The 18195-nt window shown below is 39.6% G+C and overlaps 1 protein-coding gene across 3 annotated transcripts in view; it reads left to right on the top strand.

Moving 5' to 3' along the window:
* The window catches only part of LOC122998419 (dmX-like protein 1), a 63266-nt gene that overhangs the window by 34818 nt on the left and 10253 nt on the right, over positions 1 to 18195 (top strand). For 2 of the 3 annotated variants that reach the window (XM_044375326.1, XM_044375318.1), the window contains exons 29-44: positions 2971 to 3764; positions 4123 to 4221; positions 4719 to 4886; positions 6945 to 7136; positions 7384 to 7460; positions 9894 to 10015; positions 10731 to 10988; positions 11465 to 11673; positions 12052 to 12200; positions 12458 to 12543; positions 12682 to 12883; positions 13522 to 13639; positions 14066 to 14128; positions 16073 to 16159; positions 16976 to 17094; positions 17665 to 17812. In XM_044375326.1, the coding sequence (XP_044231261.1) occupies positions 2971 to 3764; positions 4123 to 4221; positions 4719 to 4886; positions 6945 to 7136; positions 7384 to 7460; positions 9894 to 10015; positions 10731 to 10988; positions 11465 to 11673; positions 12052 to 12200; positions 12458 to 12543; positions 12682 to 12883; positions 13522 to 13639; positions 14066 to 14128; positions 16073 to 16159; positions 16976 to 17094; positions 17665 to 17812 (2891 nt within the window). The remainder of the gene's footprint in view (positions 1 to 2970; positions 3765 to 4122; positions 4222 to 4718; positions 4887 to 6944; positions 7137 to 7383; positions 7461 to 9893; positions 10016 to 10730; positions 10989 to 11464; positions 11674 to 12051; positions 12201 to 12457; positions 12544 to 12681; positions 12884 to 13521; positions 13640 to 14065; positions 14129 to 16072; positions 16160 to 16975; positions 17095 to 17664; positions 17813 to 18195) is intronic. The other variant, XM_044375333.1, reaches the window with a different exon arrangement.

Genomic DNA, 18195 nt, shown 5'->3' with positions numbered 1-18195 from the left:
GAAATACATTTTCTGACGAAATCATCACAAATAAAAAGTTAGTCTCATCATAACTATGTGTTGTTTTGTTGTAATTTGCACAGTTTTGTTACAATGAGAGAACTTGTGAAGATGGACTAATGTATGGTAGAAGGCAAGAAAATGACATTATTCAGACTAAGTTGATGCACCACATGTATTGATAATTGACAACATCTTTTGATGATTTCATGTGTGTGATTTGTATCAATACTTTTCATAAATATATATTATTATTTTCAATATATATTTTGTAGCTACATTTTGTTTTGTTCTTTCAGTACCAATTGTTTTAATATATTTAGAGAATATAGTGTATATATAAGTATCAGTTGATGTATCTACACTAACTAGATAAAAGTAACTTTGACCTAGTTAGTTTTGTATGTTAACCTTAATATTATACATATACAGCTTTTTATCAAGTAAAAACATTAGGTCTAAACAATGTTCAAATATTATAACTAATTAACGCTGCAAGAAGCGTTGGTTGGGACCTCGCACTCTGGCCCGTCAGGATCAGATCATTTTGCTTTTTAAAAATGAAGGATATTTTTTACAAGTGTGGTGTGCTTTTATTTTGAAAGTTTGATTGACAGGATGAGAATTTTCTGCAGGGTGAGACATGTCTGTCTTGCTCACACCTGTGTCATCAAAATCATTTGGGGCTCATTCACTTAAATTTCAATTAGTAAATTGAAAACTCTTGATGAGTTCGTATGTAAAACAAATTATTTTCCTAATTTTCATCAAGTCTATTTTTAGAAAAGTAAAGAATTTTAACCCACATGACCTGGTCAAAGTTTGATTGAAATGTGTACTGTCAGGTGTGGAGAGACAATAAGTAACTGCAGCTGGACACAGAAAAATACTCATATTTGAATGGAGAGTGTGAGCGAACCGCTAGGTGCTTGGGCCCTAATAAAGGAAAAACTGCAGTATAGAGCTACAAATTTTAGTTTTGATTTTATTTTTCTGCAGCACTTTATCACTAAACTGTCACTCTCACTCAATGAGCTCCATTCAACCCCCACACCCATCCTCCCCCTCCTATTCTCTCTCTCTCCCTCTCAGTTGGAGAGGAGAATGTCACTCTTCTTGTGAAATATCCTCATAAATCCCATGACTTTGGCCCAATCCTACATCAAAAATCACATTTTTTGTAGGAAATTTCATCACGAATCCATTGATACAGGTTTCAAAGTGGTCAGACTTATAGTTCAGACATCAGAACCATTTGTTTGACACAAAGTCCATGCTTAAAGATTCCCTCCCCATTGGTTTACATTGTAAGGTGTGATGTGGCACTACAACTTTCAGGGCTTACAATATCTAAACTGTTCGAGTTACTACAAAGTTTTTAACAACTTCTGTTCAGCACAATGTCATAAGTCATGTATTAAAGTTTGAAGCCGATACCATTAACGCCTTATGAGGAGATAGCATTTCTTGGGGGTCCAAAATTGGCACAAAGTCGTACTTTGATGGGCATATTGTGGACTTCCTGTTGGATTTGGGTCAGGGGTGTCAGCATATGATTTGTAGGTCTTGATGAGATGAATGTCTACGACATTCCTACGGGCCGTGGCAGCCATATTAGATACATAGGTGGCACTATAGAGCACATTTTGGCACTTTGGGGGATAATTTTTACATTTTATCAAATTTTTCACCAGACCTGATGTGCGTGCCAAATTTGGTGTGTTTTTGGCCATGTGTAGGGGGTCAAATTTAGGTCTGAAGTGGCGAGATAATAAAGAAAGAAAGAAAGAAAGAAAGAAAGAAAGAAAGAAACAGAACAGATACAAAAGGGTCTTCGCCCCTTTGGGGCTCAGGCCCTAACAATAGGGTCTTCGCCCTTAGGCGAGGACCACTGTTTTACAGCAGTCCTCTGCCTTTTGTGCTTGGTCCCTAATAAACAATATTAATTATATATAATTAATAATACAGTGCTGCTGGCATGTAAATAAAATGAATACATTAAGTCAAAATCTGAGTGTAATATTCTGCCTTGTGCCCCATTACCTCAGTGGAAAGCAGGCATAAGTTAATTTTTACACTAAATTGCATTTTAATGTTTTCTCTCCCCTAACATATGTTAAAAATTAATAAGGGCTTTTATCCAAGGCTGGTTAGTGTACACTGTCAGAAGTCTTATCTGTCTAGATGTCTAGATACCCCAGTAAATACTGAAGGTGAACATTTTTCTGCTGTGGATGCTGGTGTGTCAAATGCAGCATTGCAGATAAAAACAGGGGTAGCCTGAGGTCTTTGCAGATTGTAATTTGACACTGCGAGGTCAGCTCCTCTGCTTTCTCTAAAATGTCACAGCCGTGTAACTATTTTGGTCCTCCATTTAAATATGTGAAATTGCACAAGTAATTGCACCCTACCAGACACAGAAGACTGTTTAAATGAAGAAAATATACACGGCTTGCCGTAAGAATAAATGAAGAACTGAACTTAATATGAACCTTACTTCAGAGCCAAACCAGTCCCAGATTAACCCCCCTCTGCTACATGTGTTTCATAAATGATGTTCTCAAAGCAGTTGAAAGTTGTTTTTCCCATCTTATAGTTTCTGTGCTGTCCTCACTGAGTTTACATTGAGTTGTCTTATAGTGCTTTTGCCTCAGGATGAAAGAGAGGAAACTTTCAGTGTCACCTTTTTGTCCACTAGCTCCTCTCAATAAACTGTTTTTTTTAAACAGTTTTTGAGCTCCCAAGGCCGCCCATTACTTACCTTTAAGTGACCACAGAATGTAGTTATGTTGTGTATGTTATAGGTGCAAATCTTTGGTCTTTTCTCTACTATTGATTAACATTTCATCTCTATCTGATCCAATAACACAGCTTTTCCTCACAGGTAATACTGTGGTCAAAACAGTAAAGGTTGCTGATTTTTGCCACCAGCAGCAGATAAAATGTTTTGTCTTTTTGTTTCCATGACAGGTTCCTCTTCTGTGTCCACATGTAATCCTGAGGTTTTCAACTTCTACACCTACCTCCGTACCCACCCGCTTCTCCTTCGTCGCCATTTTGGCTCCTCGGACAAGGCTAAAGTTGGCCTGACCGCCGAGGGTCGCAGGGCCGACTCCATTAGCCTGGAGGAGAGAAGACTGTTTTTCACAGCTGCATATGCACACCTGCAAGCCGGCTGCCCAATGCTAGCGCTCGAGGTCCTCTCCAAGATGCCCAAAGTCCGCAAGCATTCCAAACTCCACAACCAGGAGGACACCGGTATCGCCACCGAACACAGCGTGGGGAGTAAGAACGGGCAAACGTCAGACCCGGATTGGTCTCAGCCAGCTCTGAACGGCTACGAGTCAGGCGGGGACAGCTTATCCAACAGCCAGTCAGATTCAGTGTTGAGTTTTGACTGGAGCCAGCCGTCAGTGACACTCCCAGATGAGCCCCTGGAGCTGAAATGGGACAGTGACAAAGACGACGAAGATGATGAGGATGAAGAGGAAACTAAAAATGGTAAGAGCGGCAGGACTGCAGACAGCAGCAGTGTGTTCCAGGACACGCAGGATGCCATGTCGCCACTCATGGAGATGGTGACAGGAGAGGACAGCGAGGACAGCAGTGACTTCATAGCACCCGCGGATGACATCTTGGTGGCCCAGCTGAAGTTTACCGCCTGTTTGAAGATCATGACCAATGAGCTGAGGACGCTTTCGACCGGGTATGAACTGGATGGAGGAAAGCTTCGTTACCAGCTCTACCAGTGGTTAGAAAGAGAGGTGATTGCACGCACACACATATTTTAACACTTTTACAGACTTAAAGGTCAAATCCATAATGTTTATTTAGTTAAAACGTTATTATAATATCCATCTGTGTGGTGGATACTCAATAAAATGTTTATTACTCGCATAACTCCACACATCTCCACTGTCTTCATGTTCACTGTTTCAAGATTTTCTCTCTGTATTCATGCTGGGTTACATTTAAACACCATAATAAGTGGAAATAAGTGGACGTGTTTTATGAAATTGTCTCCCTTATCCTGTGAAAACTGTTGTAACGCTCTCACTCCCACCCATGTATGATTATTCTTCCAGATAAATTGATTTCAAAAGAAAATTGTGATTCCCACAGGTGGTGGCTCTCCAGCACTGCTGCAGCTACAAGCCTTGCTTGCCAGAGCTGTCTGTCCAGGGTGATGCCCCTGTCTCTGGGTTGGTGGAGGAGGAACAGGTGGGTGTAGATAGCTGGCTGCTGCTAGATATGTCAGATATTCATGAGGAGAAATCGATGCAACACTTACTGTAATAAAAAAAATGAAGACAAGCACGGTATGTTGTAACATGGTTTGAAGAGATTGTTGCACCATTCTTCCTTGGATCTCTGACAGTCAGACCTCTGTTTTTTGTTGTCGGGGTACAAAACATGCAGCTGGGAATATTTGTTCTTTTCTGTGTTATGATTCAATTTCAGCAACATAGTTTATTATACACACACAACCTTGCACAGAACATTTACTGTGTATTTACCGATAAAAGCTTTTCAAAAACCTACAGATGTACATGCATATGTTGACGGAATAGATTATTTGGACATTGTTTTAAAACCTAGTTGTTTTTAGCATACCATCGCTTTTGTTTGAACACTAGCCAGCTGTATAAAGTTGGCATATTTATAGGAATGTTGATTGATGCGTCTATAAAACTAATAAAGTGAAATTGGTTTTCTAGCCTGGGAGCCCACGTGGTGACAGCCAGAGAAGCAGGAGACACTGGCTGCAGAGTAACCAGCCCTTACTGAGGATGTTTCTGAGCTACTGTAGCTTGCACGGGTCACACGGTGGAGGACTGGCCTCTGTACGCATGGAGCTCATATTACTGCTTCAGGAGTCTCACCAGGTAATTATGACATCAGATGCATAATTAAGGTCGCTGATGGACACAGCATGTCAATTTCGCAGTGGCAGCCGAGTTAGCGTCGCTGTATAGCCGCCTCTGAGTAACTATGCTAACTGATTCATAGAGTAATGGAAGAAGTGATAAAACAATTAGTCAAATAATCGATTAGTAAATGATTGACAGTTTTTGATTGGAAAATTTATTAGAATTTGTGATTTTTTTTTTTTTGCTGGCTGTGGAATCTGCTTTGATTTTTTGTGTCTATTTATTCATCCAGATTGAAATCCAAAAATCAATGAGATAAAAAATAATGACTCATTACTAGTCATTTATCAGTCCATTAAAAACATTTGCTAGTCACGTATTCTCAGATGCTTTGCTGCTTGATGTCTGTAACGTCTTGACGTCTCTTCTTATTATAAAGTAAATTATGCTTAGATTTTTGGTTACACTACTTGTCAAAGTATGTTGTAGTTTTTCAGTTATTTGTGTTTTTCAATTACTGAATTAAAACAAATAATAACTGAGAAATAAAAAAATCATTGGTGCAGTTGTAGTTCATGGTTTTATCATAAAGATACTACTGAGAACATTGCTTCATATTTGCAACCAAGACTTTTTCATCACTAACAAGTGGTAATAAAGATTTTATGGTCCGGCCAAACTTTGTCTGTCAGAGGTTGTGAACATAAAATGACAAAACGAGCTAAATGCGGTATATGTATAAAATACTGTTAAATGAATTAGATATGAATTAACAATTTATTACAATAATGTGAACAGAATATATTTTTGTCAACACAAAACACAGTTAAGTGATAATAATAACACTAGCTGCATGTGAAAACATTCACATCAGCAAGCAAAACTGAGGAATTATTTTACTGTTAAATATTCTCTTTGAAGGGAAGAACAGTGAGCAGATGAGGGGCAAAATACGAATGAAAGATGAACATAAAGCCATATAAAAGCTTGTCTTAACGCGACCAGATTCCCAAGACACACACATTCAGACCTACATACTGCGCGCTGGTGACAGTCTGCACACCTCCAGCAATGTGATGACAGGTTGTGCGGCTTCACAGAGCTCCTGAGGGAGGTCCTGCCTTAGGCTGACTATTAGAAGGTTGAGTCAAATTTTAGGAGGTAAACAACTCAATGAGCCGACATAGGAACAATGCTCTTGAATGTTAGTATGGTCGATAGGCATACGGAGTCCTTTCTACTTTCCTACTTTGATGTTAAAATAAAAGTAATTCCTTTTGTCCCAGCACTGGTCCCATGTTTGTCAAATTTCTCCATTGTTGTTGAGGAATTTTTTTGTGTTTTTTCGTTTGACTTTGCTTCAGTCAGAGCTTCTGTTAAGGAGGTTAGTGACAACTGAATGTGATTCTTCAAGCGTGAGGAACATAATAAGCCTGTGGTCTTCTAACACACAGAGAATTATGTTAGGGGATCTAGAAAACACACAAAACCAGTCACCCCTTCATTGGCTTCTTTTTCGCTCTTTAAATGTCATTCACACACACACACACACACACACACACACTGAAAAACACCGCATATATTCTCTAAGTATGGGATCATGTATGACACTCTCACAGTTGGCTCATCCTGTCTTAGTATGGCTCAGGAAAAGTCTTTTTGTTTCACAGTTCAAAGCAGCAACTCTCAGTTCCAGCTCCCTTTGAGAGCTGTCTCTGTTACCTGCAAACAAAAAAAACAAAACAAAAAAAAAAGAGAATGTTGAATGTGTCTTATTTTTGAGGTTTACTGTGGTGTAACATTTATATATATATATATATATATATATATATATATATATATATATATATATATATATATATATATATATATATATATATATATATATATATATATATATATATATATATATATATATATATATGTCCCAGTGTATAGGTGTGAGAATTTGGTGAAAAGTAATCACTTATGCATTATCAACATTGTCCAAACAATATGTACAATTTTTTCTTTCAGTGTACATACTGTAATACATACTGTAATTAAATGTCCCCCCCCAACTTCTGCCCACAGGACGACTCTATCCAATCAGTGATGACGCAGTGTTCCCAGCCCACCTCTATCCCTCTCCTGATGGCTTGCACAGCCAACGTAAAGACCGTGGTGGCCAATCCCATCGTCTACCTGACCAACCTGACTCACGACATCTTACAGACCATCAATGCACTAGACTCTCCTCCACATCCCGATGTTGTCAACAATGAGGTGAGGTGGTGTCACTTATTGCATTTCTACCACCGTAACGGTTAAGTGTGGACATTCCTCTTGACAGCGAGAGAGCTATGAAATGTGATTTTTATTGTAAGAGAGCAGTGATACTGTGAGATGTCTGCAATGACTCACACAATAAAATGTATGAATTTTCTCCACTAGTAGTGTAAAATCCTTACAACTGATAAAGTATAAACCTCATTTAAACACTTTTTTTTGGTGTCATTGCTCTTTTTTTCAGATCTACGTGATGCACACCTTGGCTGCCTCCTTGTCTGCCTGTATATATCAGTGTCTGTGTGATGGACACACATACAGGTCAGTGTCTCAAGCAGGGATTTTTAATGAGCATTTGCTAAACGAGCTCACTTAGTCCCAATATTTTTAGGCTATTAACCCTCTAGGATACAGTACTGTATGTTGTTAGGACTGTTACACAAAGCAACATTATCAGCAGCTTCTTACACTTGAATGCATCACAAACCTTGATTTTCTTTTTTTTTTTTTAAACCATCCATTTCTTTACAGTGATTTGGGGATCTCGAGAAATAAATCTTTGCATGCCGTGGCTTAGTGTTTTGAAAAAGCAGTCATGCAGCCCGACTCAGAACAGTTTGAGTTCATCGTGGGTATCTACAGTGCAGTGCAGCATCTCTCCGAGCAAGCTTCTTGAATTCTTTATATGTCTTCAAGCGATGCTTAACTTTGATACAACTTTTTCCATTTTCACCTTGACACGACTCCATTAACGGCTTTTGCCACCACTGGATTATTTTTCTATCATGAGTGATCTGACTTGGTTTTCAAAAACAACAAGAAGACAAAAAGCTTCAAAAATAATGTTAATTTGCATCCTCTGGTTTCATTTGAGTGTGTGTGTGTGTGTGTGTGTGTGTGTGTGTGTGTGTGTGTGTGTGTGTTCGAAGGGTTATTGGAGCAGAATTAAAAGAAATAAGGGGGAAGGGACATGACTACTGGTAACCGTGCATACTTTATAACAAGAGGTTAATACGCACATACAGTTCAAGTGAAACACTACAAATGTGATAAAGAAGAAACATTTTTTTTTCATGATTTCATTTTAGCACAGAGATAATCTTTATTCCGTTTGTCATGATTTAGGCTGGTTTCACCAAGTAGACTAGTGTTGTGATTTTAAGGCATAGAAAAAGGAAAAACATGCTGGAAGCTTGCTAACCAAAAATATGACACTCACTTGTCTGTTTTAATGCTTTCCAGAATGATTTATGGAAGCTGCCAGGCTGCTGTTTGTCATTCTTATCTTAAATACTTGATTAGATTTTTTGGTTTTGACAGATGGGAGGAACATTGTTTATTTAAGACGTGTATGTAGCATAACTCCCAATCATTTTGACAACAGCCCGGCAGAATTTTAACTCTGGATGGGTGAGGAGGGAAGGAGCACGAGGGAATCTTTCTTACTGATTTGGCTTACAGCTGTGTTGCTGTGTGATTGTCTCTCATGGTTCTTGATGTTGTACAGAATCATTAACTTAATGTTTGACCAGACTGGGACCCATGATACCACAGTGCTGTGACCCCCAAAGAGATTTTTTTTCAAGATAAGAGAGAAAACATAATTCTTTAAAATCCAGCTCTCTGACCTTGGTATGTCAAAGCTCACACAATTCTAAGAAATGTGATTAAATGAGCCGCTTGGTTTTTCATATTCTTCACCCACCATGGTCTTTGCACATGCACACACACACGCACAGAGCCATCTATCACATACTGTTGGGAGTTGAGTAGTCTAACTAAATTAGCAGGGCTATTTCTAATTTAACACCGTCTTTGTTATGGTAATTATGATATAAACTCTCCTGGTGTATCGCTGCAGAGGTTTGATGAAATTGTGCTTCTGTGTTTTCCTCTTGAGCGTGTGAGGGAGGGAACGAGTGTAAGAGATGGTGTGAATTTTTTAAAAGGTATTTCAGGATGTAGGTTGTGGGGGGTTGAGTGTTGCTGCTAAGTAGACGGTATTTTGATCCGTGTTCTGGTCTTTTCTCTCTCTGTTATCATGTTAACTTCAGTTTAATTTAATTTACCGATCAGGCCAACAGCCAACAGGTCCATCAGGTTGAAGCCTAAAAATACTCAAAGTGAGTGCACCTGTGTATTGTGTGTGTCGCGTGTGACTTGAGGGATTAAATTTGTTGTGAGAAGTGCATTAAGCAACACAGTCACTGCCGCTCCTCCCTCTGAATGATGTTCCTTTGACTTTCGAATTCTTTTTGATGTGGAGGCAATTGGTTTTTTCACAGAAGCTTAAAGGGGGATTTATTGGATGTTAGAAACTTAATAGACTCCCTGGTGGGTTAAGCATTCCATATTCTCTATTTCCATCCCCAACCATCTGAGGTTTTTTTTTTTTGTGTGTGCATTTGTTGAAAAGCCACTTGACTTGAGAACCGATACTTTCTTCACTCTCTTTCAGTGTTTCTTCTCTATTACCAAACTGCATAGATAACCTGAGATGCAGTCCATTAGTATTTTATGTCGTGACAGAACAGAGCTCAACAGCAGCGCCTCTTTCTTAGAAACAGCATCCCAGAATCCAGAACAAAGTTAAAAGTAAAACATTTAGACATTATATATTTACAACACCTAACCCAATTTTTAAAATTTCACTTTTCAGTACAGCATTTCAAGTTTAATATGAATGTTTTTGCTTTGTGGCCTCATACTGACTGTGTGTGTTGTCTCTTTTTTTTTCTGTTTCATCTCCCGCAGCCATGTGAACCATTTCACAGGGATTGTATATCAGAGTGTATTGCTGTCCCAGAAGCAGCCAGTCAGAACAGTCAGCATGGATGAGTCTGTTCAGCCCAACACTTCTCCTGCACAGTGGCCAGGTAAATAGTACTATATACACAGTACTATATACATTTTCTGCTCCAATTAATAGAAAGTAAGCATTTTTTTTTCTTATTATCCACGAATATAAGACCAAAACCAACAATGATTTGGTAGTCCATCTGTCAGTGCTTACAACTTTCTACCCTGTCGGTAGCATTCAGCTCGAGGCCCATTTGTTCCTACTGAGGATGTAAAGCTTTAAAAAATGGGGTCATGAATACATAGTTTCCTTTACAGTAATTTCCTTAAACAGCTGGACGCTGTCATTTTTGGCAAACATCAAACAGGAGTAAATAGTGCATTTGTTACGGACTATTTTCATCTGCAGATTAATACACATTTGATATACTAGTGACTATTTATGGCAGCAGGACAGCATATGTGGGATTGACTCAAAATAAACTACATTGACTAATCCTTTATTATTGTTAATCATAATTAGGGAACATGTTACCCAGTGCAAAGGTGTGGCCTATCAATGTGTTTTAATACTTTTTTGATGTCAATGGAGGTCTATTGCACAGAGCAATAAGATATAACAGACTTTGGCTACACAGACAATACTTCAGTAGATTAAATTCATTCACTATTTATCTATATAAACTACAAAATGTAAAGTTCTTTTAGGTTCTTGTAGTTTTACACACTCAAACGTGGCTGTCTTTCTCTTTTTTTGTTCCCTGCCTCCCGTCTTCTCGTCCCTCTCTCCAGGTATTGCCTCTCTGATCCGTCTCTTGAGCTCAGCAGGTGAGGAGAGTCAACCAGGCTTAGCCGTGCTGCTCTGTGAGATCCTCACTGCTGTCTTCCTCAGTCTGTTCGTTCACGGCATGGCCACTCACTCCAGCAACGAGCTGTTTCGCATCGTGGCCCATCCCCTCAACAGCAAACTCTGGGTGACAGTGTTCGGAGGAGGTGCCCGGACCCCTGTCATACAGAAACCCAACAGCCCAACAAAATCACCCCCACCAGGTTAGCGAGGATTGTTTTAGTGGATCTGTTTTATTTCTGACAGTTTGCCTAAGTGGCTGTCTCTGTGTGTGGGTTTTTTTTTCTTTTGGAGGTGACCCAGTAGACAAATGAAATCAACCCTTTTAAATTAATTGAGTTCCCGTCTGTAGGTCATTGTGAAATCCATAAACCTATTAGTGAGGGAGCTGTTTCCCTCACACTGTCAGTGTTACTCTCATAGTTGTCAGACAGCACTTTATGTAATGCAACTTTAAGTTTATTTGACACAATGTTGGTATTTTAAATTGTAGTGTTGTTTTTTTTATATTTTCTAGGATGGTGTTTCCATATTTAACGTTAATGTAATCGGCAAAACAATGAGTATTTCAAAGTAGTAAGTTGAAGCGTGTCCTGTATATGATGCACAAGCGGGTTGTGATAGGAGCTGAAATCACTGATGTAGCAATTTAACAAACTTTTCCTCGTTGATGCCCCAGCCTCACCGGGCAACGACGGCTCAGACAGGAAGTCCAGACGATTCAGGCTCCTGTCATCACGCAGCGGATCGAGGGAAGAGTCCGGGATAGAGAGGGAGGGAGCGTCCAGTCCCAAGCCTGGACCAGTTGTGGAACAGGAAGCTCCCTCCGTCTTTAAAGAACGTTTTGTCCCTCCAGAGCTCAGCATTTGGGATTACTTTATCGCCAAGGTAACACAGAATATTATAACCAATTAATCTGTTTAAAAATGGCCCTTTCATATTGATTCCTTTCCTTTCTTTCTTGAGTCTAGCTCGGATTAATTGGCTTTTCATTTTGACAGTGTTTCATATTCAAGGTTCATGTAAAACAACAATTTTTTGACCGTGTTATTATTGTAGTTTATATCTTATGGAAATACACTGGTAATGTGGAATCATCTAACTACATTAATATGCTATAATAATGTGCTAAAGCTGACTGGCAGCAAATGAAAGAAAGTATTTATGTTTATTGCTTTTCTCATTTATGTTAAGCTGAAATTAGAAAGTACCATGACATTATTCACAAAGCAAGTCTTTTTCATCGTTGTGTTCTTGTGTTTTTAGCCGTTGCTGCCACCGTCAGAAAACAGAATTGAGTACGACTCGGAGGAGAGCCAAGGCAGTCAAGATGAAGATGAAGATGATGAGGAATATGAAGATGTGTTTGACCCCAATTCTCCACAAAGAGAGCACTCTAACCACAATTCATACAGGTAATGACAGAGCGCTGAGTGTATATTACTGCAAACAGCAACTCGTCTTTACCTCAGTTCAAGCCGCCTTGACTTAACTTGCGTGTGTTTGCAGCTTTTCTGTTGACTTTGTCATCACGCTGCCTCTAAATTTTGCTCTACATTCAGTCTGATAACAACTTTATGGCCCTTGTTTTTTAGAAATCAGCTTTGGACCCATTTAAAGTATTTATGTTCAAAACTATAATGTGGTTTGTAATGGCTTCTTCTCTCTCCAGTTGGTGTTTAATGCGCCTGGCAATGGTTCAGCTGGTGCTGGTCAACCTCAAGTCCTTCTACCCCATGGCAGGATATGATCTATTAGGTAAAACTAAAATACATAATACAACCTCTGATGTATTAACGTCCAGGATGTAGATAAGTGCCGTGCCATTTTTCACTGCCTGTCTAAACTAATCCTATTTTCTCCTTGTTTGTGTGCGCCTGCTTCCACTTAACGCAGATCTGCCTGTGGGCTCTCCTTTGTGTCACGCTGTGCTGAAAACGCTGCAGCGCTGGGAGCAGGTGCTGCAGAAAAGACTGGAGGTCTTCGGGGGCCCCCCTTCCAAGTACATCTCCACACACCTGCAGGATGAAACAGCCACACCCGGCCCCGCCCTCCTCAGACACAAGGCCCTCCTGGAGCCGTCCAACACGCCCTTCAGGTAGCGCCACGTTTACTGTCGAGTCAATCTGTAACATAAATCTTAAACAGAAGTTTTAAAAGATGAAAGTGTTTCTTTTTGTTTAATTAGAATTTTAAATGAGGCAGCCCTAATGTGTTTGTTGATGCGCATGTTTACGTTCACTCAGCGCCTCAGAGACATTTGTGTTTTTGCGAAAACAAAGTAATTGTCTTATGCTGTACAATATTGCATCAAGTCTTCAGAAATGCCCTTCAGCTTTTTAACATTAGAGACTAATGTTAACGTGATGCAGTTCAACTGACTTACAGTTTGCCTTCAGCACCAGATATGTCTGTAAAATATGTTTCAAAGTTGTTTCTCGAGATTTCCTCAGAGTCGATGTTTAATCCTTCAACAGATGTGACCCCTGCAGATTTCCATATTACTCATACAGTACGTAGGGATTTATTGTTCACGCAGGAACAGCAGTTACAGTATTTGCATTTGATGTGTCTTGCCTTAAGCTATGTGGAGATATGTGGAGGATTCAGATCAGCGCCAGTGGCACAAATCAGAAATAATATATTTTTAACATATTTTATTGTGCTTCAGTGAACTGATACAACTGATTTATGAGCATCAAAGTTAATATGCAGGAGGTGTTGTATTGTTTCCAGAACTAGCCATCATACAGCACTGCCAGTGAAGCGTCTGTGGCAGTTTCTGGTCAAGCAGGAGGAAGTGCAGGAGACTTTCATTAGAAACATCTTTACCAAGAAACGGGACCCGAACGAGGTACACGATGTTTGCATCGTGCTAAGCCATCGCATGAACTGTCTCCACATTGCACAGCTAGAACATTTGATTAATTGTTACTGAATAACACATTAACTATTTTGTTATGATAAAATCCACAACACATCTCTGTATTTACCCACAGGCAAACTGCATCATTAATATTGCTTTTACACCCTGTTGGCGCATTTGTGCTTTTTTTGTTCCGCATGCCAACCACATGTATTATTACTACCTCCAGTTGCATGATGATGCTTTCATTTCAAATAATTACAGCCTGTTTGATTAACAGCACAATAATTCAGTATCTGTGTGTGTTTGACTGCATGGTTCATCACTTGATGTTGTATGTTGTGTGTGTTTTGTGTGTGTGTGTGTGTGTATGTCTACCCTGTGCGCTGTGCTGCTTCCCCCCAATCATTAAAGTCGGTCGAGGACCAGACTGACAATATGAAATGTTCAGGGATGGACGAGACAGGAAACTATCAGGTACTGCTGCTTCAGATAAATTATGGCTTATGGTTGTGGGGCGGGATGGGCTCTGTACCATACCTCAGTGCACATTTATTACTGAATCACTTGTGTCAAAGTATTGAAAACACAAAAAAGTATGCTATGTGAGATTCTTACTCATGTCTGCGCATACTTTGATCAGATATTACCTAAATTCAACATAATTATTAAGACTTTTTATTTTTAGAACATGCTATTCTGCTCAGATAAATTTATTTTGCTTTCTTTTTGGGAATTTGTGTTCAGCAAACTAAGGCATTTGCACTGATACTGAAAAATTTCAAGCAATGCCTAATCCTTGTGGTCATAGATATTGGGAGATTATACTCCTGATGGTTGAATGCAACCGTCAGGAGTATAGTATCTTCTCTAAACTTTTACACGTTTTATCTCTCATGTAGGGCTGCTTGACTTTAACATACTGATGAATTTGGTCACACTTGACGAAAACCAGCTAATAACTGGTTTCAAAACTGTATGACTGGTCACAGAGTTTACCAGCACATTTTACAGTGGTGTTAACCAGATCAAATTTAGTTAATTGCAGAAACTACACTGAGTCAAAGTCTCCGAGAACCAGCCTACACCACAAAATTGTTTCATCTGAGAATTCTTGAAGCGTTTTCACAAAAATGTCTGATGTTTTCATTCTAAACAACACTACTTCTCATTTGTCAGAATGAGAAACGAGTAAAACAAACTGGTGATCTGTACAGATATTATGAAACCTTATGAAACATACTTTACGTCACCATACATGTGTGGCTGTTACAAAATGTGCCATTGGTTAAATATGGGAACATGTTCATCACGTGCCTCGTGTTTGCCTCCTACAGTAGAATAGTAAGTGTGTGGCCTGTCACATTTAGTCTAAGAAACATTAAAACTGTGATCTTGACAGAATTACAGTACATGCGTTTTCAGGGCAATGAACTCTACATGTTCCTGTCAGTGTTTGATATTAATCTTACATTGAACACTCTAAATATTCATGCAAACTATAAATCTTAAATCGTACTGTACACTGATGCTTCATAGAGGTTTCCTAATCTTCTGGCTTTCGCTGTACAGACCGCCACGTTGTAGCTACTTTATTTGGCACAGTGTTAATTAACCCAGTCTCTCGGAGGACAAGCTATGAAGCTAAATAGGTTCTGATTAATGGGTCCAACACTGTCACAGTGAATCTGCGTCCCACAGGGATTATGTGTTCGGCGAAAATGGCAAACCACCATATTTAGATTTCTGTAAGTCAAGTTCTGCTTTATTCCATCTGACAGAAAAAGACGTGGTCTTTTCTCCTTGAATAAATGCTGTAAAGAGTTCAATTCAATCCCATGCTCAAAGGATGCCTGTCTCATTTTGAGTAACTCTCGCATCAAGACTTAACATCTCTATACAATATGCCTGCCATACTGCTGCATACATCCCATAGGGCCTTTATGGTACAGTGCTCATTGCTCAAGGGTGGTTGTGTTCATGCTATCTAATGGCTCTAACCCACTTATGTTGGCTGCTGTGGTTAACAGTGCGGCCCGATGCACCTCACATGTCCTCTCCTAACTACTAAAGGCAAGACAAACACATAAACATAGAGCGCACATGTTACATGGTGTTGAAAAGAGTTGGCTTTATAGGCTGAGGCTTTGCTCTGTTATAACATCATCTCTGTTATCTCTTAGAGAAAATAATTTGACACTTTATTTATCAACCCCTCTCATGGATGTTGTCAGGTCATTGATTCTGTAGCACGATGGGAAATATATCTGAAGTTGTGGCTGTTATTTGTCTGCAGGGAGTATTTACAAATGTTTCAGCTGTAATGATGGAATCTCTGTGGTGGTTGTGGTGGTGGTGTGTGTGTGTGTGTGTGTGTGTGTGTGTGTGTGTGGGTGTGTGTGTGTGGGGTTGTCTGTGCAGACTGAGTCAGATCTAGGCAGCCCTGGAGGAAAGGCACGCATCATCCACAAGGAATCTGACATCATCACAGCCTTTGCCATCAACAAGGTACGGCTCTTTAAGACAGATACACCAGAACAAGAGTATAGTGTATTCCCAACAATGGACTGCATCGGTTTGCCAGCCTATCTGGCTAATATTGATCTTTTTACATAAACCTCAGATCATCCACCTCCAGTATAACAGATATGATGCAATTTGTTCAGTAATGTCATAATTGATTAATGTTATGGAGTAGCCAGTGCAAAAAATCTCTCCATTACATTATATTATTTTAGTTTTTTTTCTCTGTTACTGACTTCAAAAAGGGAAAACCATAAAAACATTAGAAGTCAGACCTCTCGTCAGAAGTTAGAGGTCTGAAACTGAATTTTAAAAAACCTGAATTTCAAATCATAGCTTCACTGACCAACAAACCTTCAAATTCAGAGCACACAACTCCACCGAAATCTTTTTGCCAACTCAACACCGTATCTTTGCCCCTTTGTTGTTATTGTTGTTGTTGAGCCCATGTTTTCTTTGTTTGATTTTAGAAAAAAAGTTCACACTGTGCTGCTCTTGGTTTTAGTTGGTTGAACGCAGCACTTCATTTAAAGGAAAGCAGTGGTGTTGGCTTTTTCTCAACAGGGATCAAAGAAAGGTGCAACCTTCAGGTCATCATTAAAAGCACAGAGATGGATGGTTTTGTGACCAAAGGCAGAATAGAATTGGGGGAAAAAGTCTTTGTCTCACTCTTGTGGTCTTTCTAACTTTTCAGAATTTGCACATACATTATTTCTCACCCTACTTTCTGTACCCTTATCCCCTCTATCATCCGTCTCTCTCGCTCTCCCCACCTCCTATCTCTCTCTCTGTGTCCTCCAGGCAAATCGTAATTGTTTAGTCATGGCCTCCACCCATGACATTCAGGAGCTGGATGTGTCATCCATCTTGGCTACACAGATCTTGACATGGATCGATGACGATGAGGCTGAAGCCAAAAGGTAAGAGACCGGGCGTGTGTGTTTGTGTGTGTGTGTGTGTGTGCGAGCGAGTCTGCAATGCATACTGTACTCGCTGAGTCCTAATGGCTTTAAGAGTTCATCCGGAGTAACATAAACTCACCTTTTCACCTTCATACCATCTGAGCTAAAATGAGTTTGGGAGTGGGACAGTGTGATCGGTGCAATAATGATTGTGTAGGCGGTGTATGTGTTGTTTTGTTATGTGTGCCTGTGCTGCATAATCTATATGTATTACGTTTGGCTGCTTCTTTATGGGCTATTACGTTATTATGTCAGAACAAGGTCATTTTCTGTCAGTATGTGTTCTTATCGTCGTCATGCATGGCCTACTCCATCATCTTTTTATCTGAATTATGTTATTTTTCTCCTCTAAAGTCATCTTACCATCCTTTTTTGAAATCTTTGTGAAGTGTTTCCTGCCAAATCTGCCTGATCTGTCTGAACTGAACGACATCGAGTCATTGGAGTATTCTTTTGTATGATTTAACCACATTATGTCATGAAAATACATTATATACCTACAGTAATTGTTTTTCTGTCTTCTGTCAGCGCTGGCAGTGATGACTTCCTGGTGGTTCATGCACGCGATGACTTTGCCGCCCTCCACGGCACCACACCGTACACTCACAGTACCCCTGGCACACCCATCAACATGCCGTGGCTGGGAGGCCTGCAGACGGGCCGAGGAGCATCCGTGGTGAGTTCTAACACTTTCATTCGTATGCGATGATTATATCTGAGCCATTTTCTTGCTTTTGTGTGCAGTACCAGTCAAAAGATTGGACACACCTCATTATTCCCTTAAATGAGGATTTTCCTGATCTCCGTCTCAGAGGACAGGACTACTGAAGTTGTTTTGCATGGGGGTTTTTTTGTAGTTAATCGCAAATTGTTTCTACTATACATAGCTGCTGACCATTTTTCAAAGTATACTATTCCACTGAGCGTACAACTTTGCACATTTTAGCACTAAACAAACCAGTTGGTTGTGGGCCAGTATAGTATAGAACTTGTACACTGTATTGGCATGGTCCAATTAGGGCTAGAGCGATAATGGGTATGTATTTTTACTTTTATAAA

This window comes from Thunnus albacares, chromosome 2 (assembly GCF_914725855.1).
Source record: "Thunnus albacares chromosome 2, fThuAlb1.1, whole genome shotgun sequence".
NCBI lineage: Eukaryota > Metazoa > Chordata > Actinopteri > Scombriformes > Scombridae > Thunnus > Thunnus albacares.
The sequence above is the reverse complement of the archived record's forward strand: the minus strand, read 5'-3'. Positions and strand labels throughout refer to the sequence as shown.